The following is a 26476-nucleotide window of genomic DNA, read 5'->3' as shown; positions in this document are numbered from 1 at the left end:
TTTGTAAAGCAATGGAACTTTGCCAGTGGAATGCATAAACATATCCATACCTACTTCTATAATTTAATTTTTGCTTTAAAAAATATTTTATTTATTTATTCACAAGTGACACAGAGAGAGAGAGGCAGATACACAGGCAGAGGGAGAAGCAGGTTACATGCAGGGAGCCTGATGTGGGACTCGATCCTAGGACCCCAGGGTCACACCCTGGGCTGAACGCAAACACTCAACTACTGAGCCACCCAAGAGTCCCAATAATTTAATTTCTTTATTAGCAAAGATAGTGGTAATTCAGGATACAGTTAGGGCAGATGTGACACATGGAATACTCTGCTGCCTGGAAGTTCATTTGTAGACATTGCACAGGTTGCTGTTTAAGAAACACTTGAACAACCTAGATTATATGTAAAGCAGGACATAAAGTCAGCACAGATGTAAATAATGTCACATATGTCGTTCAGAATAAAGATCACCAAAGGAATAGAAAAAAATAGGTAACAAAAAATGAGTCTCACATATATGACAACACCAAATGGAGCTCAAGATAGAGAACGATGAAAGAGAGAGAGAGATATAAGTAGATAATAGACATTGTGACTGTGGTTTGATTTGCACAATACAATCATTATTAAGGGAAATTTCTAGAATTGTTTTATATAACTGCAGGTCTGACCATTGATCTATGACCAACCACAAGATCTGGTGAGTCAAAGGAACAGCAGAGACATAAAAGAAGCAGAGAAGACCATGTTTTCATCCTGGGAGAGCCAGAAGCAGCAGCAGATTGGTAAAATGACCTTCAGGTATTTTTTTCCAGCTCTGTGTGACGTGCATAATTGTCCTCTGACTCATAAGACTGGGACCAGTGCAGTTACCAGATAGAAAATTGTCCTCTTCATTTTCTTCTGTTAAGGAAAGGAGCTGGAGCCGAAGTAGTTATGAAGGCCTCTGTATTGAGATGGGTATTAACAACAATGGTAATGATGATGACATGGAATGTTTATGAGCATTCTACTGTCCTGGGCTCCATACTAAGCATTTTACACCCACACGAACGGTGTTGATTCTGCAACAGGTAATGATACTATGTACCTGTAATAGATGTAAAAACTGAAGCTAAGAGAGACTAAGCCACAGATCTGAGTTTCCTCAGGCAAAAGAGCCAGAGCTGGGATCTAGACACAAGTTATTTTATCCCAAAGCCCACACTCTTGGCCACTGTGCTCTACCACTTGGGTACAACTTTGTTCACATTGCTTTCCCCATGTTTTCTCTAAAGTTATTTTTGGTTCCATGAGGTAGCCTCTTTGATTTTTATATTCCATGAAGTGCAGTGACCTAGTGCACAGGTACTGGGACCAGGAGGCTTGGGTTGAATCCTGGGTATAGCACATACTATCTATGTCACCCTCAGTGATTTCCCTTTTTTTTTTTTTTTTTAAGACTTATTTATTTAGAGAGACAGAGAGAGTACATGTGTGCACAAGCAGGGGAGGGGCAGGGGGCAAGGGAGAGAGGGAATTTCAAGCAGACTCATGTCCAGTGGGAGTCTGAGAGCCCAACACAGAGATCAATCTCATGACTAAGCCGAAATCAAGAGTCTGTTGCCTAACTGACTGAGCCACCCAGGCACCCCCAGTGATTTTTATTTTGTCTGTTTCCTCATCTGTAAAACGGGAATGATGGTCCCAATAGAGTTCACACAACTGAAGATTAAATGAGGTTTAAAAGAGGTCACATATGCACGTGACACTCAGAGATGTGTGGACACGCAATATGCTATCAGCTATTTGTTAGTCTGACATTAGGTAACATATCTAGTCAAGCGGTTGAAGTTTTTAAAACCTCAAAAAGAAAGTAACAATAAATCCCAGTGTATAAAAAAATGTTAGGAATGTGGTGATGCTGTTAATTATCTTATTGAGCAACTAGAAAACTAGAAGTTTGGTCATATATGATCTTATGAGCCTAATAGGGAAACAAACTCATAAAGTAGATATAATTGGGGCCCCATTAGAATAGCCAAAAAGTTTTACAAGTTCACAATGACTCTATAACAAATGCTTGCAAGTGGATATGCTATTCTGACTTCTGTAGTTTGTTTTCATTACTGCAGGAAAGTATATTATTAACATTAAGACTGTGTATGTCATAACCTAATCTTTAACTTGTAGTTGAGAAAGTACATTGAGATTTTTACCTTTTGAGAGTGGTCATTAAGAATCTTTGATGTTTTGTGATACTGCAGTTAATCAGCACTGAGCTTTTAAAACTTTTTAAAATTATTATTTAAAAAATCCCCAATGTTAGGATTTGTTAACTAAATTTCATATTTTATTATATATTAAAAATTAATACTTTGCCTAAATGAAATCTATTTTTTGAAGTGCTTAAATTCAACATTTAGGATTGTCAGAAGACATCAAAATAAATGAAGGATATGCTAACATGCATTTATCCTTATTGTAGAAACAAATTCAGCTCTCTAAAGTACACATTCAATAATATTTTTAGAAATAGCATGAAATAACAACAAAAGGAACTGCATGGTGTTTTATCTATGAATATGAACCATTGATCATCATCTAGGAAATGTGGTAAAGTTCATCTTCTCAGGAGAAAAATCTTTCTGTGAAGCAAATCTACAAATACGCCAACTCCACTCACATTTAAAAGGAATTTTTAATTGGGAGATTTCTATTACTATTGATAATATTTCTCCAACTCACTCCCTGATACATAGGACACATGTATGAAGTGTAAGGCTAATTTTCTTAAATGTGAACAATTTTGTCATGTCCCAGCCCTGCATGCTGCTGTTGTAGACACAGGAGAGAATTTAAATTGACTACCCATCTGGATTTTGATGGGGATACATTACATTTATTTGATAAAATGGAAATGTTAAGGAAAATTTAATACTGAGTTGAAGAAAAAATTGGCAACATGACAGTTTGGTTCTGTCTATATTTTTATCCTCTTTGGAAAAAATAGATCAAGAGCTGGTTCCCTCCCTCTCATTCATAATCATTTGTCAAGAGGAGGACAGCTGAAAATGGATAATTTTTCAACCTTCTTTCCATTAGACTAAACTACTTCAATTTTCTCTACCTCAATTATTTGACTTATAAGTTAAAAATTAAAATTATAGAGTTTATAATTTACATTTTATATTATGATTTAGTTTTAACTAATGCTCAGAGGTTATCTTAAAAAAAGGAAAAAGGAAACAAAAATTAGGTATTATTTTAAAAATCATTGATTTTTCTTTCCTTCAAGGAATACCTAGAAAACTACCTAAAATTCTCTTCTGGAGCATAAGTGTAATTTTCTATGACTCTTCAAATTACTCATCTGCAAAAAGGTTTATTTTCATAATTGAAATTTTCTTGGTTTAGTTTTTTTTTTCTCCCAGAAATTTGAGGACTTACAGATACAGATATACGAGCCAGATTCCAAAATTTACACGATATTCATGGGTTGTTTTAGCATGGCCCTCATGGGTGAAATAGCTTTTATCAGTAGCCAGCATTCCATAGACCATTGGACCCTTCCGATCGGTCACTGAATTAGTAAACATGATTGATTGGCATCCCATTAAATCAGGTGTAAGAAAATTTTATAAGAAAAATTAAATCGTACTAGAAGACTATGAAGTATGAACCATCAACCGGCATATGTGACACGCAGGGTGTGCACAGACACACACCCCACCGCCTGGATGTCTACAGTAGCTGAGCATAGAATCTAACGTCGACTCTTGTCGACTCTTGGTCCTATGAACAGCAATTCTCCTTTATTTATGGGTTTGTGGGTATGAAGAATCAAACCCCAGGACATTTATTCAGAATATTTATGAACTGTGCCTAATAGCAAAATGCAGAACTTTTTCTTCTGAGTTCAAACTGGCTTGTATTTTTAAACTCAACACTATAGCCAGACTCAACAAGAGTTTAGAGAAAATTAGTATAAACAAACTGAGATAGAACAGGACGTGCAGATTAGGGATTAGAGTGACCCCAACTGAGTTTTTCTGTTTATTACTTGGATCAAAGTACAAGGAAGACAAAGAATGGCCTAATTTTCATGCCAGTGACCTCAGGATAACCAGCCCTGCAAAGTATCATTTTTCTACTTCCAAGACTTCTCTGGGGAATTCAAATAAAAATTGGTTCCTTTCCTCCTCGGAGAGGACATCTGGAGAGTTTATCAATGGATAGGAATTTGTCTCTCACTGTGAAGAGCCTGTGATGTCTCTTCACGCGCACCGAGGGAATGCAGGCTTTGCGCAGCTGCAGGCCTTGACTGTTTTTTTTAGACCCAGCCCCAGACTTGGGTCTGAAGGGGAAATTTATAGGTGGGGTGATGTGCACCGTGAGCTCACACTTTTACTAGACAAATTAGATAGGTTTCAATCCACGCAGCTGTAAACGATGTCCTGCCGAGTTCCACCTGAACTTTTACAGCTTTTCATAAATCAGTACCTACTGGCCACAGAGCGTGGTCATTAAAAAGAAATCATGGAAATTGCATGTTTGCTCAGGGGAAGCAAAAAAATAACTTTCCTCCCCCTTCTCCCTCCCTCCCTGTATTTAGGTTTGTGAATTATTCTTGTATGGATTTTCAGACTGCTGCATTAAAGAGGTAGGCACATACTTTCTTCTCATCAACTCCTATTTTACCTGCACATGGCTTCACACCAATTAGCACCTGATATTGGGGACCCAACGTCAATAAACAACTGCCAGTCCCAAGCGTGTCTTCTTGGGAGGATGCTATTTCAATATTGCATCAAAATTCTGAATCACTAGGGTTGAACGTTAAGTTACCCTTTTATGACATAAAAAGACTCCTTTCGGTACGCAAAAGGCTTTCATTTTCACGAATAATACACATTGCCTGAGTAAGTAAGTAGGTCCCAACTGAGTTTAGAAGCAAATATCAGGAACATTAGGGATGTACCCTCTACCACTATCATTATCTGTTCTGAATAGTGTCAGGGAATATATTTACTCAAGAATAGTTTCTTAAAGGCAGAATATTAACTGTATATTATTGTCTGAAACTAGTAACCTAATTTTTCAATGTCTTTTAGGATTTACTGTTAATTTTTTTTATTTGAAGTAGTATCTTCTCACCATATTTCAATGGGGAGATTTTTGTATTCACCAATTTTTTAAATGTGGATTTATCACAATCTTGATCTTTTTATCATTAACATTAAAAATTCCAGGTAAGATTAAGCAAATTTAATTTGTCATCAGTAACTAAAAATAATTTTGAGTATACAGAGTTCCCAGCAGGAGAGTAGTTGGTACATGACACATTAGGGAGAAGTAAAGTCGTCATGTTTATTTTAGTTATCTCTAGGCCTTACGGATAAGAATCTTAGCAGTTATAGCTATTACCTCTGCTTTAATTCTTCCCAGTGGCAAAATTACCTACTTTGACTTTTAAGATTAAAAAAAAAATCGTCTGGGTGTCTGGCATACTTGCCTCCCTCTAAAAGGTTCTGCATCCTATTTAATCAGTGAGGAAAATCAGCCTGTCAGTTTCAGAATTGGGGTCAAAGTCACATTGACAAACATTTTGTTGTTGTTGTTGTTAGACTTCTCATAAAGGATGCAGTATTTGCCAAAAAGTTATTCTCAAAAAGAATTATATTATGTTTTCTTAGGAATCAGAAGCATTTTATTTACACTTTGTTTACTTATTACACTTAATTTAGTGCCATTAACAGGGAACAATCACTAGCATTGCCTATGTCTGCTCCTGTTTATCCTGCAAGTTAATAAAAATTAAATCCCTTCAAAATTAGTGATCAATGAAATGGAACAATATATTTTAAATTATTTCAATAAATTAACTAAGTATGATTGGATCTGCAGAACCTCATTCTAAATTACAATTAAAGGGGCGCCCGGGTGGCTCAGTCACTTAAGCATCTAGCTCTTGATTTCGGCTCAGGTCAGGGTCACGAGAGATTAAATAACCGTGTTTGGACTCCATGCTCGGGAGGAGGGAGAGAGGCTGCCTGAGATTTTCTCCCTCGCCCTCTGCCACTGCTCCTCACTCACAAGTTTTCTCTAAAACAAATAATTAATCTTTAAAAAAACAAAAAAATTAAAAAAACAAATTACAATCCAATATATTGTTTAAGACCTTAAGCTGTGAATTTGGGTGCTTCACTTTAGAACCTCATTCTAAACACATGAATGTAATATTTAATACTTTATGCCAAAAATTTGTATCCCATAAATTACAATATTATTGAAGAATCCTACTGCCTGGAGTATGAAAATTATGTAAATTTAAAGAAAAAATAATTGCTTTATTTAATTTTACATAAATATCCAAAAATTAAAAAGGGCATGTTACTGCTGAATAGAAATGAATGAATTTATTTCTCATTTTTCTCTATTGTTCATCTTCTTTATTTTTAATTTAGCTACATTCATAAAAATAACTTAATTTATTTAAATCCAGGAGCTATATTTTATATGTAATATAAAGCTAACTGAATATGTATATACTACGAAAAATATGTATCATAAATTAATTTAAATAATACAAAATTAATCCTTCAAAATAGTCTCTTTTAAAAAATGAATTAAAAAAAACAAAAATAAAAATAAAAAATAAAAAATGAATTTTTAAATTTTTGGGGGGCTGGAGAGGGAGGAGGGGAGAGAGAATTCCAAGCAGGATGTGCCACCCAGGCTAAAAATGAAAAAAAAATTTTTTTAAAGATTTTATTTATCATCTATTCATGAGAGACACAGAGAGAGAGAGAGAGAGAGAGAGAGAGGCAGAGACACAGGCAGAGGGAGAAGCAGGCTCCATGCAGGGAGCCCAACGCAGGACTTGATCCTGGAACTCCAGGATCACACCCTGGGCTAGCTAAAGGCAGACACACAACCGCTGAGCCACCCGGGCATCCCTGAATTTTGTTTTTTACTTTTATCGGTATAACCAAATTATGTGTTAGGAAGTAATAGAAAATTTATCATTATAAGACCACTTTCTATTTGTTTTTATGGAAGTATTTTCTATCAAGAACTTCTTTAAGGGATGCCTGGGTGGCTCGGCAGTTGAGCATGGCCCCCAGGGTCCTGGGTTCAAGTCCTGCATGGGCTCCCCGCAGGGAGCCTGCCTCTCCCTCTGCCTGTGTCTCTGCCTCTCTGTGCGTCTCTCATGAATAAATAAATATCTAAAACCCCGGGGTCGTTGTCCTTGCTTAGAGAAATGGCTCTTTCCCCTTGGGGCCCGCACCCCCTTCAGCAGCTCCTCATAACAGCTCCCTGCTTCGGGCCCTGGAGAAGCCCGGGAGCGCGGCCCGCGGAGGCGGAGGCGGAGGGCGCAGTGCTTCTGGCCCCTGCCGCCGGGGGCGCTCCGGAGCCCCCTCCCCACCCCGGGCCCGTCCCGGCCTCTGGCGGGGCGCAAGGGCCGACGCGCTGGGGCCCCGAGGCCGGGCTGCGGGCGGCGGGAGAAGCTCCGGGGGAAGGATGCACGGCCTGTCCCCGGGAGCCCCGGCCTCTGCTCACAGGCCACCTGCCCTGGTCCGGGGGGCGGGGGGCGGGGGGGGGGGGGCTGCCGCGGGAATCAGGATTCCAGAAAACCAGCAGCCTCCCTGCGAGACCGCGCTGCGCCCTCGGCCTGCTGCTGCCCCCGCCGGCGCTCGCGCTCCCTCTCTCCCGCTCTCTCCCGCTCTCTCCCGCTCTCTCCCGCTCTCTCCAGCTCTCTCTCGCTCTTGCTCGCTCTGATGTGCCCCGTGTCTCACCCCCCCCAACCGTCGGGCCGCGCCCCGAGAGCTCGTCTCTGGCCCGAATTCCCTCCTCCTCTCTCTGGCTGGAGGAGGTCCTGCGGGGACCAGCGAAGGCACCCCAGCTCCTCCCTAGGACCGTCTCCCCCTGCAGCGTCCTCAGGCCTGGGCGCCGGGGAACTAGCCAAGACCCCAGGGGGCCCGACCCCGCGGGGCCCTAAGGACCTTCCAAGGTTCCTCTTTTCCTCGTGGACAGAGTCCAGATTTCTAGGGACGCTGTTAGGTCACCCATCATCCATTCAATCTATCCGGTTCCCTCCTCACACTCGCCTGTTTTGCTCTTATCCTATATTCCAGCAGAATTGTACGATGCAATACATTTTGGAAATATCCTAAGTTTTCGTGCGTCTTGCTCCTCTGCACCACGTTTCCCTCGCCGGGTGCGGCCTTATCTGCCACGGCAATGTCATCCCCGTGCAGCTAATCACCATGAGGCCTAGCGTGGTGCCTGGCGCCAGGTGGCTGCTACCTACGCACCCGGGCTTCATGGTGACCTTCGGCTAAACTTCCAATGCAGCAGGTCTCCTCCAATTACTCTGCTTTTAGGAAAATAAATCAATTATCAGAAGACAACATGAAATTTAATGTAACTCCGCCGTCTTCTCACCACCTCCCGTGACATCTGCGTGGGTTTTGGGCTGGCCCACCCTGACCAGGTGCGTAGAGACCGTCCCACCTCCAGTGGTGATGCCACCAGGCCACGCTTTTTTTTTTTTTTTTTTTTTGGAAAAATGTAAATAAAGTTTATTTTATGCTGCAGAGAAAGATGCAATCGATTTGGAGAAGAATGAGATCCAGCCAAGTGTCAGCTGGAGATGCAGAAGGATGGGCGCTTGGCAGAGGTGGAAACTGGGAGCAAGGGCAGTGCGTGTCCAGAGCTCTGACACCAAAATTTCAGAAGTTGCTGTGTTGGCTTTTTCCCTTGATGATTTTGTTCCAGAATTTACCAGCGTGAAATCTTCTAAACACGTTAGTGTGGGCCCTATAAGACGTCAAAGTATTGTGCAGCCATCAGTAGAGAAAGGGAAAACACCACTTCCCCAGTTTGGCTAACTGTAGGAAACGAGAGAAGAGCTTCTTTAATTCTTGCCTCCTCCATTTGTAGATTTGTGGTCCTGGGCCAGTGGCAGCGTTGGCATCACCTGGGAGCTGGGCAGAAACACAGAAGCCTCGCAAGCCCCAGCCGCCCCGAGAGATGCCTGTCAGGGATCATGGATCGGGACTCCAATGAAGGTGGAGAAGTGCGGTGATGCACGGTGGAAGGTGTCCGTGGCCCCGTGTGGGATAGATCCCGCCCTAGAGCCAACTGGACTCGCCTGGACTCTGAGAACACCATCGCCCTGGGAATGACACGATAATGTGACTCTTGCTAACGGGCGTCGCAGGTGAGATTCAGCACGCTGACCTGGTGGCTCCTTTGGAACCTTGGATCATGGGGGCCGCTCACAAGCTCCGGCCGGGTGGGTCTGCGAGCTGCTTAGGGGGGACGTTTCTGGAGTTGAGCTGACAGGAAGAGAAATGTGAAATTTTGCACAGGGGAAAATTTTAAGCTTTTAGTATCACGGCTGATGTCTGCGAAATCTATATAATGAATAGAAAAAAAAAAACTAGAATGTTTTTTAAATTGTGTATCTATTGAAGTGGACATGTATTATTTTGGAAAACATATGTGCTTGTGCTTCACAGACACGGGCTCACGTACCAGCTGGGCGGTGGCCACCCAAGGCCAGGTGGTGTCGCGCTGGCACCGGGCGAACAGGATGCTGTGCACCCTCAATGACGTGCGGGGCCCAGCTACCACAAGGTGCTGGAGGAGAGGGAGGGGGCACGCCCCGGGATCCGACCAGGGGACCAGCCCGGGCGCCTGTGCTCGCCTCTGAGTGCTCCAGGGCCGCGAGTCCGGGGGCATCGCCCGATCGCCCCAAGGTGCCCTCCGCTCGCCCCTCGCCCCCCAGCAGGTGCGTTACTCGAATCCTGTCACTTCCCTGCTTTCAGCGCCTTAATGGGGCCTCATGCATATCAAAAAAAAAAAAAAAAAGAAAAAGAAAAAGCCCCAAGTCTTTACAGGGCCAGCGGGAGGGGGCGGGCAGAGAGGGGCCAGGAGACGGAGGGGGAAGGGGGCAGGAGAGGGAGGGAGGGGGAGGGAGGCAGGAGAGGGAGGGAGAAGGAGGGGGGTAGGAGAGGGAGGGCGCAGGAGAGGGAGGGAGGAGGAGGGGGCAGGAGAGGGAAGGAGGGGGAGGGGGGCAGGAGAGGGAGGGGGCAGGAGAGGGAGGGCGGGGAGGGGGCGGGGGGGGGGTGGTCTTCTCCGCCCGCGGAGGGCACGGCCCCTCGTCCTCTCCTATCAGTAGGAGCCAAGGCAGGATGGGTGGGTGCAGGCTATGGGCACCCCTGGAACCCCATGTGCAGGCCAGTGCCTCGATGGCGTGCGTGGCCGGGGCACCACTGGGAAAGTAGGCGGGAAGGGGACGAGCTCCGTGGGTCATGACGATGGACGAAGCCGTCGTCGTTCAAGCGGGAAAGCACATCTACTAAAGGGGAAGGAATATATTTTCTTGGGCAACTTGAGCTGGTCGCTAATGAATCCGTATTTGACGCAATCCACCCCGCTGCGTGTTTTAATGGCAGTAAGTAAACACGTCAACACAATTCCCAAGACTTTCATGTTTAAGTGAATTAAGATCTACAGCACCTCTTGGAAAAAAATATTTCCCTAAAATTACAAGTTTTGTGACAAAATATACAGAATTTATTCAAGTATCAAAAATATATGGACTCCTGGATGGCCCAGCGGTTGAGCGCCTGCCTTGGGCCCAGGGCGTGACCCCAGGGTCCCGGGATCGAGCCCTGCGTCGGGCTCCCCGCAGGGGGCCTGCTTCTCCCTCTGCCTGGGCTCTGCTTCTGTGTCTCTCATGAATAAATAAAATCTTAAGAAAATACACGGTGCAAAGCCTGGGTCATGTGTCCCAGGCCAAGTGCTCCTGTTGGCCCCTGCTAGCGCCCCCTGCTAGCTCCCGGGGGCATCAGGCCCCCCTCGCGGTGACCAGCCGTGGGCTCAGCCCACACTTGCTCAGTTCCGGTGGGAGGACCTGCACTCCTGGGGCGCAGTGCTCCAGGAGCCCTGTCAGTTGTGAAGCTTTATTCCAAATAACAAATGAATTGGGAATTCACCTGAATTCACCACCGCTCCAGGACATTTCTTTTTTGTTTTTCCCCTTAAATTTTTTTCTGTTTAAATAGTAGGGAGTGAAAGGAAGCTTCGTGTCCAGGGCTCCTCCTCCTCCTCGAAGCCGCAAACACCACCCTGAATGTAGACCCTCAGTCACCCTGGGAGTTAACAATATCTGCAAATCACAACTAAACCACATAAGGATTTCTCTTGAAAGGCTTTGTTTTTGTGTTTGTGTTTGTGTGTGTGTGTGTGTGTGTGTGTGTGTGTGTGTGTTTTAAGGAAGAAAAGAAAGACAGTTTTCTCCAGTTGTCAGGAATAGAAGTTCCATAGAATGCAGTTAGGGAAGTGGGAGGAAAAAAAAGTAAATCAGCACACGGGGCATAGAAAATACATGGGTTTCAGAGTGAGTGCAGAATGCGGAATCTAAGTGTCACCTGGCGGCCGCGCTGGTGATGATCTTCAGGCTGCCTGGGTTCCGGATGAGCTTGTCCAGAATGCTGACAATCTGCTCAAACTTGGGTCTGTTGTTTCTGTCCTTCTGCCAGCAGTCCAGCATCAGCTGGTAGAGCGCAGCCGGGCAGTCCATGGGCGGGGGCAGCCGATAGCCTTCATCCACAGCTTTGATGACCTGTGCGAGAAGCAGTATCCCGGAGCTTAGGGACCGAGGCTCCCGTTATTGTCCACGGGAAGGACGATACTTAAACTGTGAATATTGGAAAGTTAAGTGGAAAAATCTCATTTTCAGTTACTTAAAAGGATGACGGCTTATCAGGTAAGTGAGATTGTTCATGCCGCCCAGAAATGTTGTGCAAAGAAGGTCGAGAGAGAGAGGGGAAGTGGATTTAGGAAAGAAGCATTGGTAAAGCTCCTTTTCACCTAAGAATCAGAGGACACAGTCTACCATATAGAAGATGCAGTGAGTTACAAAGAAATGATTATTTGGTAATACAGATTTGTGTGGAATACTGTTCATATATGAGTGAATGCAGAAAAAGTTAGTCTGTGGATTTTAGCTCTCTTTCATTCCGAGGGCACCTTCCAAACCATAGGAACTTCCTTGGGTAAGAATCCTACGTGCTGAACCGGGAAGTGACTATTAGTTCACGTGTACTTTTCAATCACATAAAACAGTGATTTTCAAGCTTACTGTGCAGCCAAATAACCTGCAGGACGTAATATAGAGATCGCTCTCCTCTGATCGCCTAAGCCTGGAGGGAGGCCTGAGATTTTGTATTACTGCTAACTCCCAGGCTCTGCTGAAGCTACTGGTCCAGAGACCACACTTTGAGATCCTCCGATACAGAGAAAATTTGGAACACAGAGACGTGGAGATGTGAGTCTGATTTTCCCAGCACTGTTATAAATATAGCTTGACTGGACAAGCACAGAAAGGTTTTAGATGCCGGTGCAGTAAGTGCAGCTTTACATGTAATGAGCAGCAAACGACTGAGAGCATCTCAGCGTTCCACCTTGCGGGTCTCTGAGACCATGCTCAAGGCCTCTGGCTGAGCACACATGGAAGTCTCCCGAGTGCTCGTCCCATGTCAATAGTATCCTTTTGCTGAGCATTTGTAAAACATGACTCATAAAAACAAAAATCCTTTTCAGAAATCATATCACACTTACAATAGAAAATTAGAATTATTTTTCCATCCAGACACTTCACTTCGTGTGACTAAATTCTCGTACAAGTTTAATACATTAAGACAAACAACATACTAGAGACTGGTTGCTCTGTCTGACTTTGGGAAATACTACGTTTCAGTAAACAAAACGTCAGCCTCGATGCACGCATAGAAATCCACAAAGGGTGGCAGGCATGTGGCTTATTAATGTCACACAGAGACAACGTTGCCGTCAAAATACTTCAAACAGTCTCCCATATCTATGGGCTATCTTTTCAGTCACGTATTTCACTACATTCTTGCTACAAACATCTTCATTTTCTCTCATTTCCAAACCCCTGCTTAAGGGAAACACGTAAAGCCGTAAGAGCAACTCAGTTAATATCCTTGTAAGACTTGGCAACTGTTGCATTTCTTCTAAGTATTCTATTTCAGTGTCACAAACCGGGAGCCACCTGGTTTCATTATGCTCCACTTCCTTGCACAGCTTGATCTCTTAATCTGAACCCATAATTCACGGACGACAAATACTTACATCCTGATTGGACATCTCCCAGTACGGCCTCTCTCCATAGGACATCACCTCCCAGAGAACAATCCCGTAGCTCCACACGTCGCTGGCTGACGTGAACTTGCGGTAAGCAATAGCTTCTGGGGATGTCCACCGGATTGGGATCTTCCCTCCCTTTAAACATAAAATCACGTACACATATGATCAATGCACGGAACACATACATGGTCGTACGGAATCTTCGCTGCATGTGTCAGGCTACTTCTCTTCTGAAATGGGATATGGGTTTAGGGTGAAATGCCTTGATTATTTTATTTAATACCAACCACAGTAAGCGGCATAGCATGCACTGAGGGTTTGCTTCCAATCAATCTGATGAAGGGACAACATTTTACAATTGTTTAGACACTGCTGGTTTATATCAACTACGTCATGTTAATTACTCATCTACCAAAGTAGATGTGCTACAGGGTGTAGTGGGATTGAACGAGGTATCCTGAGTCAACATTTATCCATCTGACATAGATTTATGCTTGGCCAAGCCATGTTAGTTCAAAAGGCCAGTTAATATTTGTAAAGAACTTATACCAAAAAAAAAAAAAACCAAAAACCAAAAACCAAAAACCAAACCCTTATAGCAGTCTCATTGGTGTTTGTTAGCTAAGTAAATTCAAAGGTTCTCTTTGGTGTTTGTTAGCTAAGTAAATTCAAAGGTCATACCCCTAAAAAGCTCTGCTCAATACATAGTCAATCACGTAGGTTGGCATACCAGGGCTTCACCGCATCACTAACCCCTGAAGTCCCTTCCATGCTACTAGGCACCATGCGGCCTCAACAGGTCCATTAACTACATTCCCAGGACTTACAGTCTGGAGGAGAATATTGCTTCTCTGAGTTATGAGAGATATAAAGGTAGAGCTCCCAGGGAACTTGCTCTCGGTTTAATAAATACATTTAATAAAAGTGTGTCGAGTAGCAACCATATGGGAAGTATTAGGCTAGTCACTCCCGGGACACAAACATAAATAACACGCAAGCCCGCGTGGTGGCAAAATCTCCGGCAAACGGGGATGGCATTAGCTGTTCTGAATCATGTAAGGCCAGAGAAGCGCCTGGTCCTTAGCTGCCCACACCTGGCCCGGTGGGCGAGTCAGGTGGGGCGTCACACGTTCAGCTGCGGTACCGCCGGGTCCTCGCTCCTCGCGCCCCCTTCCCTCCACCTGCGGGGGGCAGGCTCGGGGTCACCGCTCCGCGCATCCCCATCCCCTCCACCTGCAGGGGCGCAGGCTCGGGGTCACCGCTCCGCGCGCCCCCATCCCCTCCACCTGCGGGGGGCAGGCTCGGGGTCACCGCTCCGCACACCCCCATCCCCTCCACCTGCGGGGCGCAGGCTCGGGGTGCAGCACGGACCGGGGCGCTCTCCCGGGAGGCCGCGGGGTGGCCTGCGGGATCGGCTTTGGGAGGCCCACTTCCTGCAGCTCGGCCGCTGCGTGCACAGGTGGGCCGTGGGCCCGAGGCAGCTGGGGGATGACGGGCATTGTCCCTGCGCGGCGCCGGCTTGGAGGCCCGGCCACACCCCCCTGACCCGGGGCCGGGGGGGGGGGGGGAGGCGGCTAGTGCACCCCACGGTAAGCGGACGCTTTTGAAGAAGTTTCCAAGATCTCTACGCAGAGAGAATGTCGGAGAAGGTACTGGAAAGGGACGGGGAGGGATCCCTGGGTGGCTCAGCGGTTTAGCGCCGCCTTCGGCCCAGGGGCGTGACCCCGGGTCCCGGGATCGAGTCCCACGTCTGGCTCCCTGCATGGAGCCTGCTTCTCCCTCTGCCTGTGGCTCTGCCTCTCTCTCTCTCTCTGGGTGTCTCTCATGAATAAATAAACAAAATCTTTAAAAAGAAAGAAAGGAAAGAAAGAAAGAAAGAAAGAAGAAAGAAAGAAAGAAAGAAGAGAAAGAAAGAAAGAAAGAAAGAGAAAGAAAGAAAGAAGAAAGAGAAAGAAAGAAAGAAAGAAAGAAAGAAAGAAAGAAAGAAGAAAGAGAAAGAAAGAGAAAGAGAAAGAAACAAAGAGAAAGAAAGAAAGAAAGAAAGAAAGAAAGAAAGAAAGAAAGAAAGAAAGAAAGAAAGAAAGAAAGAAAGAAAGAAAAAAGGACGGGGAGGTGGAGCGGGGATTTAACCATCGGTAAACTGAGGCAGCTTCAGCCTGCGGAGGACGGGGTCCCCGTAATGGGCGGCACCTCGGTGCGTCCCGGGGACGCTGTCCTTCCAGCGAGCCGCCGGCGCGGCAGGTGGGCTCACCCCAGGTTTGCAGGGCCCCCGGCCTGCTGACCGCCCCCGACAGGCCACTAGCTCTCGGGCCGACGCCGCGGGCCTGCAGGCTGGCTCCGGAGGTCAGTACAATTTTTAAACAAAAACATGAATTTCGCGTGGCTAAGACTCGCGCTGACTGAAAATCCTTGGTAGGTTAACCTGCGAGGTGAGCCTGTCTCTAGGAGTTCACGCCACAGACGCCTCCGGCCGCTGTCCTTGCACCCAGGGAAGGACGTAAAACATAAAACAGAATCCGAACATCAACAATAAACAGACCGTGTTTAAAATTTAGAGCACGGGGGAAAGACTTACAGTTTTGAGCGTAGGATCAAAAGCAAATGAGAGTGAAGTTTTAACAGGAGTAAAAGTCATACACTCACGGGTTCCCTGTACCGGGGGTAGCGCTACTGACATTTTAGATCAGATTAATGATTTGATGTGGGGACTGTCCCGTGTGCTGTAAGCCGGTTAGTAGCACCCCTGGCCTTCACGGCTCGGGAACACTGGCGTCCCGGCACTTGTGACACAGCCCAAAATGTCTCCAGACAATGCAAATACCTCGTAGGAGCAAAACTGTCCCCACCTGAGAACTACTGCTTGAGATGGTGCGTGACAAGCTTTACCTCGCAAGGGAAAGTAATTCGGATGAGGTCCAGGATTTCCCTGGGATTTTAGGTAGAATGAATGGAATTAACTTTCTCTCTCCCTCTTTTTTTTTTTTTTTTCCTTACCATTCACACCCTTTCCATGGATGTTTTTATTTCTGTTCTAGTCAAGTGAGGGCCAAGTTCATCATGGCCAATTTGGGTAACTGAGTTTTGGTAAATGTAACAGTATCCCTTTGAGGTGTTTCTATTTTCAGTTTTTTTTAATGTTTTTATGTTTTTTGTTATTTTCTCCTTTCTTTTTAGCTTTCTTCTACCCCCCCTTTTGTTTTAAAAAAAAGAGGATGATTTCCTGTTGCAAATGAAACTAATTATGCACCAATGTCTTCATCAAACAGAGGTATCTATGACCAAAGAGTTTAGTAAGAAACGTGTTTTTCCTTCAAAAACAAACATTACCTATGGTTTCAGAAACATAAATGTCATTGACATAGGGAGACACTGGATACAAGTCCTTAAGGGCTCAGTTCAGTTCTGAAGTACAGGTGAAAGAAGAATCCATACATTTTGATAGAATCCTACTTCACAGTAAGGGTGTCTGTCTTCAAGCTAAGCATCTGTAGATCGGATACTATCAAAATAAAATAAAATGAGTCTATAAATGTCTGAGTCACTAAATTTCCTACAAATCATCCATCATAGAATTTATTTATACTTTTACTGCTGATTGATCACAAAAATTCCCCCTTTTCCCCCCTACTCACTACCCTAATAAAATCTGAGCTGGTAGTGTGTGACTTTTTTCTTTTTTCAGGTCCAGAAATTACTTTCTCAGATATGTATGTGGGAGGCATTCTGAAATTTTAGATGCTTTTCAAATAACTGCCAGACACATCCTTCAGTGAGCAACCCAAAGACTTGGTTTTGATGAGACAATAACGAGTCATCATTTGGCACCCTTGGTTCCCGCGGCGGTATAACTACTCAAGTACACCTGTTCTAAATGAGCTAAACTTTTTTTTTTTTTTTAAGATTTTATTTATTTATTCATGATAGTCACACAGAGAGAGAGAGAGAGGCAGAGACATAGGCAGAGGGAGAAGCAGGCTCCATGCAGGGAGCCCAATGTGGGATTCGATCCCGGGTCTCCAGGATCGCGCCCTGGGCCAAAGGCAGGCGCCAAACCGTTGCGCCACCCAGGGATCCCTAAATGAGCTAAACTTTGAAATCCGTTGACGATCTAAGATGTGCTTGGAAAAATGCTAGTGGGCACTGAGGGTCCTCGAAAGCATAGCCAGTTACTATAAAGATGATTTATGAAGATGTATTAGTCACAACACACAAAAGCATTGTAAAGTGAACACATTTACCTACGCTGGTCTCTGTATCCACATGCAAGCTCTCCAGATATTTGCGTATTTGAGAAATGTCCCCAGTTGCGTGAAGCGAGCTCAGAATGGAATTAGTCTAAAACCTCAATTGTAGAGGGACATCCAGGACAGAACCAACCGTTCATGCGTCTTTCCCTACCTAAGATGCCAAGCCTTGGCCCTGCTGCCCTCTGCGCTGCGTAGCCCAGTGATTGGGCCTGGGAGGACTTTACCGTCACTCGCTCCATCTCCTTCTGAAGTGTAGCAGAAAGCGAGAGTCTTGGTTTCTGGTTCAATTCTAGCAGAATGTTTAATTTTGCCAAGTTCCTTGACTTCTCCGTGTGCAGCTAGCTCGTCCTTTGTAAACTGGGGATTTTTTTTTTTTAAGATTTTTTATTTATTTATTCATGGCAGAGGGGCGGGGGAGAGAGAGACAGGCAGAGGGAGAGGGAGAGAAGCAGGCTCCATGCAGGGAGCCTGACGTGGGACTTGATCCCAGGTCTCCAGGATCACACCCCAGGCTGAAGGTGGAGCCAAACCGCTAAGCCACCGGGGCTGCCCTAAACTGGGGATCTTGGGGAGTATCTTGAACAGCTGTGCTAATCCATGAGCCTGAGCTCCCTCAACTCTCAAATGTCTGCCTTAAACCTACAGGCATAGCAAGGATGCAGGCATTCATAATATTGATTATTTTGGAAAAGATAATCCTAAATTTGGATCTACTGATCTATTGGTTGTCATACCTGGATTTACTCCTATAGAATTCTTACAGAAAATTTAAAAGAGAAGAATAAAACGACGCATGCAAAGATACTAAGGATTCTCCGGGCAGAGACATTACATAATGGCTATCCTCAAATCCAGGATTAGGTGAAGTAGTCCAAGACCTTGTTCACTTTGTCCGGAAATAGTGTTGGAGTAAACCTAGTCTTAAAAGATCCTGCAATTCAGTTCTCTAAGCTTAATGAATTTAGACAGTTCAAACGAGACATTTGGCTAAAAGCCTGAATTTTTCAGGCCCTCAACTACAGCCAGCTCTTTCACCATGGGCTACAGGGCTTCAGGTCTTGATTTCTAATGAAAAAGGAGTATAATTGCCAAACTCTCTGGACATGAATGCATAATATCTCATATCTGCCCCAATTTTTTCTCTAATTATATATACAAATCTCTCCCCATCGATTTAGTAAATGCTGTGCTGATCCATGGTTCACACTGTCTGCCGGCAAGCCCTGTCAGATCTCGCTCTCAGAGGGACAAAGGAGGCTAGAGAGTTTATCTTAGTAAAATCCTGAGTAATTGAGTGTTTAACCTGGAGGCAAAATCTGGCTTCTCAACAGTGGACCTACAGAGATGAATCATTCCACTCATTCGACTTAGCCTCTATCTGACGTCAGGGACCAACCTTCATTCACAATGAGGTGAGGGGCAACCCGGGAAGCCCCTGGGGAAGCATCTGTTCTTCTCCCCACTCGCCCAGATCTAAAAGCCATTGAGAGGATCACCCTGGCAGGTGCTGCCTGCCTCAAGATACCAGGACAGATGATCTCCTAGGTAGCAAGAGCCTAAACTTTCGAGGCGTTTCGACATTATGTGAAATGTGTAAGAATTTCTTAAAATACAGCAAAATCTTCAGCTTGCATTCTAAGTTTCTCTATGGCTATCCAGGCAATGCAAATAAATGGCTTTTCGGTTACTTTCTGCTAGGGTCAAATTAGGTCATCTGACGTATAATGTCTATCTTCAAAAAAAACAGTGTGAAACATTTACAGCTAAGGCTAAAGATATTTCAGAGTTCAGTGAGGTTTAAAATGTTAAATTTTTCTGTTTTATATATACCCAACCCTCATTTTTTTTAGATGATTAAAGAAATTCATTTGAAAGTGTGTGTTTTTAGCACTTGAATAGTTTTCCAAAGAAGCAACATCATAAGTAAATATGTCAGAAAGATCTATTTGGTGTAGTGAGAATACTGGATAACTGTGATCACAATATTAGAAGTGGAAATATCTAGTAAGTAACCAAAAAAGTACAAAACGCGAGTGAGCTTGATTTGTTTAGTACTGGTGATTGTAAAATAAGGAAAGATGAAATGATATGTTGAGAATGTCAAAAATCTAAAAAGATAATATTGAGTACATGTCACGGCAATGGTTCCCTTATAGGTTCATGTTTTGTAACAGCTTGAATTCTGGGGCAATTCCAGAGCAGGAGTCAGCAAACAAAAGAGGGAAGAAGTCATGGCAGCACATTTGAATCATGACGTGCAGAATCATGGTTGAAGAGGGTGATGGGACAAAAGTGAGTCACAGCATTAGCCATCGCAGACATCTGTCCATTTAGGATGTCAAGACTGCTGCACTTGCCAAGGAATCTGGGACTGGACAATGGCTTCAAGCAATGCTTCGGGCAATGTGTGATCATGTATTTGAAAATGTGGGAATAAAAAAAAAAAAAAGAAAGAAAATGTGGGATATCCACAGCGAACTGGAACTAATACCAGCAAGTGATTTTTACTACACTCCAGGCTCACCAACACGGGAGACTAGACCCGTCGCTATGAGCCTGGTGTCTAGTCGGAGTTAGATCATGAATCTGACTTCCTAATGTGCCTTCTTGCAAGGTAAGCCTGTTGGAATCAGAACGATGATTACAATTAATTTGTTAAATTGAAAAAAGAGTTAAAGCAAAATAAATCTTGTTTGGTTAACCATGATATTTATGTATTCCTTCACTGTCCCAACTCGTGGTTCTAATGACATTTATTTTATCAGGGAACTCCCTTAATCTTCCTAAACTAAAATAACACCCTCCGCCACGCCCCACATTTTCCGTCCTACTTCCCTGCCTTGCTACCTCTATCTGACTTGTCTATTTATTACCTGAATCCCTGATAAATCCTATTTATCACCCTAGAATGTGAACTCACCAGCTCAGTGCTTTGTTTTATTTACTGCTGGGTCCTTTGGCCCAGGGCCGTGCCTGCTATACCACAGGCACTCAATAGTGAATGAATGAATGATGCGCTTTAGAGATAACTGTTCCTGCTGGAGACTCTACGTCATATTTCACACACCAGCTCCATGCTACTATGTTCTACTCCAGAATTATGCTGTGGTTTTTTCCCACATAAATCTGGATAGATTATTTTCACATGTTCAAATGTTTGTGGTCTCTTTCCCTCTCTCTTAATTGGGTGACTAGAAAGTATTAGCTCTTCATTAAGTTTTAATGAAACAGGTATTTTCTGATTTTGAATATATGTGAAGCTACATAAGATTTATCCATCCTGATCCTAGAAGAGAAGGGAATAAATTCATGATTGACATTGTTTGGGTTCAAAGCTTAAAATACATCACTATATGAAGGCCATTGATTAGATGTTTATGTGTTACTTTTCTCATTTCTGTATAAGTGACACATGATACATATTACTTACCAAAATAATATAATTTTCTTTTTATAGCACACCAGTTCCTGGTATTCATAGTTTATAGTCCTGGGCTACAGCAGAATAAAGGCTCATGTTTTCTATTGTTTATTTGTTTATATCCTTAGAATGGAATTATCCTGACCAGGAGCATTTAACTACTTAGCTTTTTTTTTTTTTTTACTACTTAGCTTTTAGCCACTTGTATGAGCCACTTTTTTTGTTTGTTTGTTATCTTGCAAATTAAAATAGGTAAAAACAAAAACAAAAATAAACTGTAGTAGAATATTTCTGGCATTAGGTTGGCACATTTTAAAGAAAAAATCAAATAAATTATTATGTAAGATAAGATTTCTTTCTCCTTCACTTAACACACAAGGCCTGTGATAACTGTTTATTTGCTTTTATCTTCTAAAAATTAAATAGATGTTAATGGGCTATAGGGCCTGTAATGGAAGGGAGAAATTTCTTATCCAGTATAAAAATCCAGGTGTTAATGACTCAGTCTGCATCTTTAGGACAGAAATAAAAAGAAAAGAAAATTGAAAAATGAAGAGTATAACCAAAAACAAATCATCTGGCTTTCTCAAATTGCCCAATTGGGTTTATGTGGTAATTATATCCCTAAAATGAATTTGGGAGCTTGAGAATTGGGTTGACTTTGTATAATACAGCATATAAATTAGATAAAAGCCTATATCTTCTCTAACTTGATCCTGTTAAATAGTAAATTGAGCACCACCACGGTGGAATTCGGACCCCATTTATTTGAACATATGAATAAAAGAATGTTCAGATGCACAGATGCATGCATGCACATAAAAAACGCTAACCTAACCATTTGAAATGAAATTTCATAAGAAAAAGACTAAAAATTAATTTAGTGATAAACAATTTTCACCAATAATTCCATGGTTCTGTTAAAATGAAATAAATTGGTAATTCAGTGCAAAAAAAAAAAAAAGGCAACGTGCTGTAACTGTGCTCTGAATTCCTATGATAGGAAATCAAAGAGAGGAAGTTCACTTCTGTGTTTGTTTTTCTCAACAACAAAAAGTTTCTGCAGGTCGAAGGCCGCAGGGCTAAATGCTCCCCCCAATAAAACCGGCGCCTTCCGACGAAGGCAACTTCTGGATGCGGCTGCTCTCGCGCTTTCCAGGCCTTTCCTCAAGCCCTGCTGCACCGTGCGATACGGACGAAAATGTTATTTGGTTTTCAGGGCGCCCAGAAGGGCGGTTGTCGCGGGGTCCCCGGCCTGGGTGCCCCCTCCGAGGCTGCGGCCGCCCTCGGGCCGCCCTCGGGCCGCCCTCCCGCCCCCGCTCCCGCCCCCGCTCCCGACGCCCCCGCGGCCGCGTCAGAGGCCACCGGCGGGGGCGGGGCGCAGGGGAGCGAGGGCTGAGCGGCGCGGACAGGGGCCCACGTCCCAGAGGGTCCCTCACCAAGGCAAGACGCGCAGAGTGTGCCTAGGGCCGCGGCGGCAAACCTCGGGCTCCGCTCGCGTCGCAGGCGGTGGGCGCAGAGGGCGCGGGCACGGGTTCCCGCTCCCGTCCTTGCCGGCGGCCGCCCCGAGGCTCCCGGAGGGCCGCGGAGACGCCTGCGGGCCCCGCCGAGCGCCCCGCCCGTCCCCGCGCCCGGCCTGAGGGCCGCGGCCTGCCCCGGGACGCCGCCTGCTGCCCTGGGACGCGGCCTGCTGTCCCGGGTCGTGGCCTGCTGCCCCGGGTCGTGGCCTGCTGTCCTGGGACGCGGCCTGATGCCCTGGGACGAGGCCTGCTGTCCCGGGTCGTGGCCTGCTGCCCCGGGTCGTGGCCTGCTGTCCCGGGACGCCGCCTGCTGCCCCGGGACGCAGCCTACTGCCCCGGGTCGTGGCCTGCTGCCCTGGGATGCCACCTGCTGCCCTGGGACGCCAACTGCTGCCTTGGGACGCAACCTGCTGCCCTGGGACACCACCTGCTGTCTCGGGTGCCAAGCACTAAGATTGGAGTCCCACTGACTCGCTGTGAGCCTGTCATGGTAACTAAAGGAACGTGACTAACTTTTTAAAGCAGATTCACCAGAATGTGTTTGTTTATCCAAAAAGAAAGCTGTGGCACAAGATCGTAAATAGTGAACTTGTTTTTCTGAAGTAATCGTAATTCCTAGGAGGCTTAATCAATAAGCTGAAAAATACTGGTTTTGGTTTAAAAAAAAAAAAAACTACCAAATTTTATTATATAACAAAGGACTGCTTTTCTTATTTATTAACCGTCAGCTTATTGAGACCTGAAATTTGATCTCAGGCATGTATGTTTCCCAAAATACTATATGCTTAAATAATTTCGAACAATGATACCCTTCCATTCTAGTTTTAAAGATGATTTCAAAAGAGGAATTCCCCAAACATTTTGTGCAGTAGCAATGTTCCTATAATAAGTACGAAACCCAAGAATTAGTATGGAAACACTCATTTAACTGTTTCAGTGTTGTTGTTGTTGTTGTTGTTTTTTAAAGTAGCAGTCCTATTACTTTAAACCATACCTCATAGTTTAGGGTAAATTATGAAATTGTTGTACCAAAAAGGATTATTACAGGAGATTAAAGATTTCTAATTATTCTAGAAATGCAGGTGCAAATAACAGCTTCTCAGAAAGATGTTGGGATCCCCCACAGATATTTTGAGAAGTTCTGAGAAAATAGAAGGATGAACATCGAATAATTCTAAACAGCTATTTATTGGCAGGTAATGAGCCATTTGGTTGGTATAGTTTTTAAGATTCTTCCGAAAGTAAAAAAAAAATGCAAAGAGCCTGTCACACTTTTATCTCACAAATGAGAATGAGTAACTTTGACACAGCAACATCTTTTTCTATCTACTTGGGTCGAAAAATGGTCTTTGTAACCTTTGGGTCCTTGCAAAGTAACAATTAGTACAAATGAAGCTCTGAAAGTTTTTTTTTTTTAATTAATAATAACCTTTTAGAAACATGAAAAAAACAGCAGAAGTTGACATTGAAAAACTGCCCATCCTCTTGGCAGGTGTTTGGGGCAATAACCTTCTTTATATGTTACTGCTAGAAGTGAAATTCTAAGAAAACAACCAGCCAATCCATATATGAAAATCACACACATATCTGCACACAGTTTGACTCAGCCATTTTAATCCTAGAAAATTATCCTGAGCAAATAACCATGGCAAGACATTAACCGTTTGTTAGGATTACATCAGAGTATTATCAAGAATATCAAATCTTTGGAATTCACCTAACTAATAGTGTATTGGATAAATAAGGTATGTCTATGAATAAAGTGGAGTACTATAGGTTACTTAATGATACTGTAAAAAATTAATCATCTAGAAAATTCTGCATTTTATATTTTAGGTTAAAATATGCAGATTACAAAACATTGAATTTGTATATGAAGAAAATACTGGATTGATAAGTGAATATCATTTTATATATCAATACATATAATATGATCCCATTTTGTAATCATATATTTAACTGGTAACTGTTTACATATGATAATGTATAGAAAAATATTTTGAATGGAAAAGAATGTTACAATTGGTTACCTTTGATAGTTTGATTAGTAATGATCTTTATATCTTTATTTTCTAAAATTGTCTGCCATGAAAAAAGAATTCTATAAAGAAATGCCTTTTTGAAGGAATTTGCCAATAAATATATGAAGAGCTAATCAAAAGCATTTTGAACGAAATTAATACAAATCAAAACAATTAGGTACAATTTCTTAAAACTAATAAATACAAAATGATAATGTCTACTTTTATCAGGATATAGTTAAGCACACTTTTAAAATAGGCACAGAAAATTCACTTTTAGGATTATATCATAGGGAAATTATCAGAGTCATGCAAATATGAATGCAGGTGGATCATTTGCACATTTGTATAAAATATTCCACCTGACAACATATAGCATTCCTTCATGACAAAAGCCCTCTGCATAAAATAGAACACATTTCAACATTATAAAAGCCTCATATGAAAAACTCGCAATCAACATCATACGTAATGGTGAAAAACTGAGAGCTTTCCTCCTAAGGTCAGGAGCTAGTGGAAAGGGTGTCATTCTCACCACTTTTAGTTAAACATAATATCTGTAGCCATTAGACAACATAAAGAAATACAAGGCATCCAAATAAGGAAGTAAACTCTCACTATTTGCAGATGAGTCTATGTAGAGAAAACCTGAAAGACTCCACCAAAAAACTACTAGACCTGAGAGATGAATTCAGTAATGTCACAGGACGCAAAATCAATCTACAGAAGAAATCTGTTGCATTTCTACAAACCAATAAGGAAGCAGAAGAAAGAGAAAGTAAGAAAACAATCCCATTTACCATTGCACCAAAGCCAATAAAATACCTAGGAATAAACTTAACCAGAGAGGTGAAAGACCTGTACTCTGAAAACTATAACGTGCTGATAAAAGAAACGCAAGACAATGCAAAGATATGGAAAGATATTCCATGCTCGTGGGCCAGGGGAACAAATGTGGTTAAAATGTTCATACTACCCGAAGCAATCTACACATTCAGTGCAACCTCTATCAAAATACCAACATCATTTGGTATTTCTAGTTCACAAAACTAGAACAAACGATCCTAAAATTTGTATGAAACCACAAAAGACCCTGAATAGCTAAAGCAATCTTGAAAAAACAAAACAAAACAAAAAACACAAAAAAAGCCCCCACAAAAAAACAAGGCTTCACAATTCTAGATGTCAAGTTATATTACAAAGCAATAATAATTAAAACGTCATGGTACTGGGATAGAAATAGACATACAGACCAAGGAACGGAACAGAAAACTCAGAAATAAACTCACAGTCATATGATCAATTAATCTTTGACAAAGGAGGAATGAATGCATAATAGGAAAATGGGTCTCTTCAACAAATGGTGTCGGGAAAACGAGCGTCATATGCAAAAGAATGATACTGAACAACTTTCTTTCACCATACACACACACAAAACCCTCAAAATGTATTAAAGACCTAAATATAAAACCTGGAATCATAAAAATCCTTGAAGGGAGCACAGTCAGTAATCTCTCTTAAATCAGCCTTAGTGACTTTTTTTTTCCTCAATACGTTTCCTGAGACAAGAGAAATAAAAGTAAAAATAAACTGTTGGGACCACATTGAAATAAAACGTTTCTGCAGTGAAGGACACCATCAAGAAAACTAAAAGGCAACCTACTGAACAGAAGATATTTGCATGTGACATATCCCATAAGGGGTAGTGTTCAAAATATATAATACAACTTAACACAAAATAACAATTAAGCTAATTAAAAAAGGAAGAAGAGGGGGATCCCTGGGTGGCGCAGTGGTTTGGTACCTGCCTTTGGCCCAGGGCGCGATCCTGGAGACCCGGTATCGAATCCCACATCAGGCTCCCGGTGCGTGGAGCCTGCTTCTCTCTGCCTATGTCTCTGCCTCTCTCTCTCTCTGTGACTATCATAAATAAATAAAATTAAAAAAAAAAAAAAAAAAAAGGAAACCAGGTTGGATTCCTTAAAAAAATAAAATAAAATAAAAATTAAAAAAATTAAAAAAATAAAAAATAAATAAAAAAGGAAGAAGAAATGAACAGACAGGTCTCCAAAGAAGACATCCAGATGCCAACAGACACATG

At 43.1% G+C, this 26476-nt stretch overlaps 1 protein-coding gene and 1 long non-coding RNA gene across 13 annotated transcripts in view; one reads left to right on the top strand and one right to left on the bottom strand.

Annotated features, from left to right (window-relative positions):
* LOC118353177 (uncharacterized) overlaps window positions 1–9422 on the top strand; it is a 75024-nt gene extending 65602 nt beyond the window's left edge. For 2 of the 3 annotated variants that reach the window (XR_007407894.1, XR_007407895.1), the window contains 2 exons: window positions 667–1075; window positions 8928–9421. This is a non-coding gene — a long non-coding RNA (uncharacterized LOC118353177). Of the gene's footprint in view, window positions 1–666; window positions 1076–8927 lie in introns of all 3 variants that reach the window. The other variant, XR_007407893.1, reaches the window with a different exon arrangement.
* The window catches only part of EPHA3 (EPH receptor A3), a 350038-nt gene that overhangs the window by 37271 nt on the left and 286291 nt on the right, over window positions 1–26476 (bottom strand). For all 10 annotated transcript variants that reach the window (XM_049105248.1, XM_035709836.2, XM_035709834.2 and 7 more), the window contains 2 exons: window positions 13152–13301; window positions 11426–11619 (listed from right to left, as the gene is read on the bottom strand). In XM_049105248.1, coding sequence (XP_048961205.1) covers window positions 11426–11619; window positions 13152–13301 — 344 coding nt within the window. The remainder of the gene's footprint in view (window positions 1–11425; window positions 11620–13151; window positions 13302–26476) is intronic.

Source organism: Canis lupus, chromosome 33, assembly GCF_003254725.2.
Source record: "Canis lupus dingo isolate Sandy chromosome 33, ASM325472v2, whole genome shotgun sequence".
NCBI classification, from domain to species: Eukaryota; Metazoa; Chordata; class Mammalia; order Carnivora; family Canidae; genus Canis; species Canis lupus.
The sequence above is the reverse complement of the archived record's forward strand: the minus strand, read 5'-3'. Positions and strand labels throughout refer to the sequence as shown.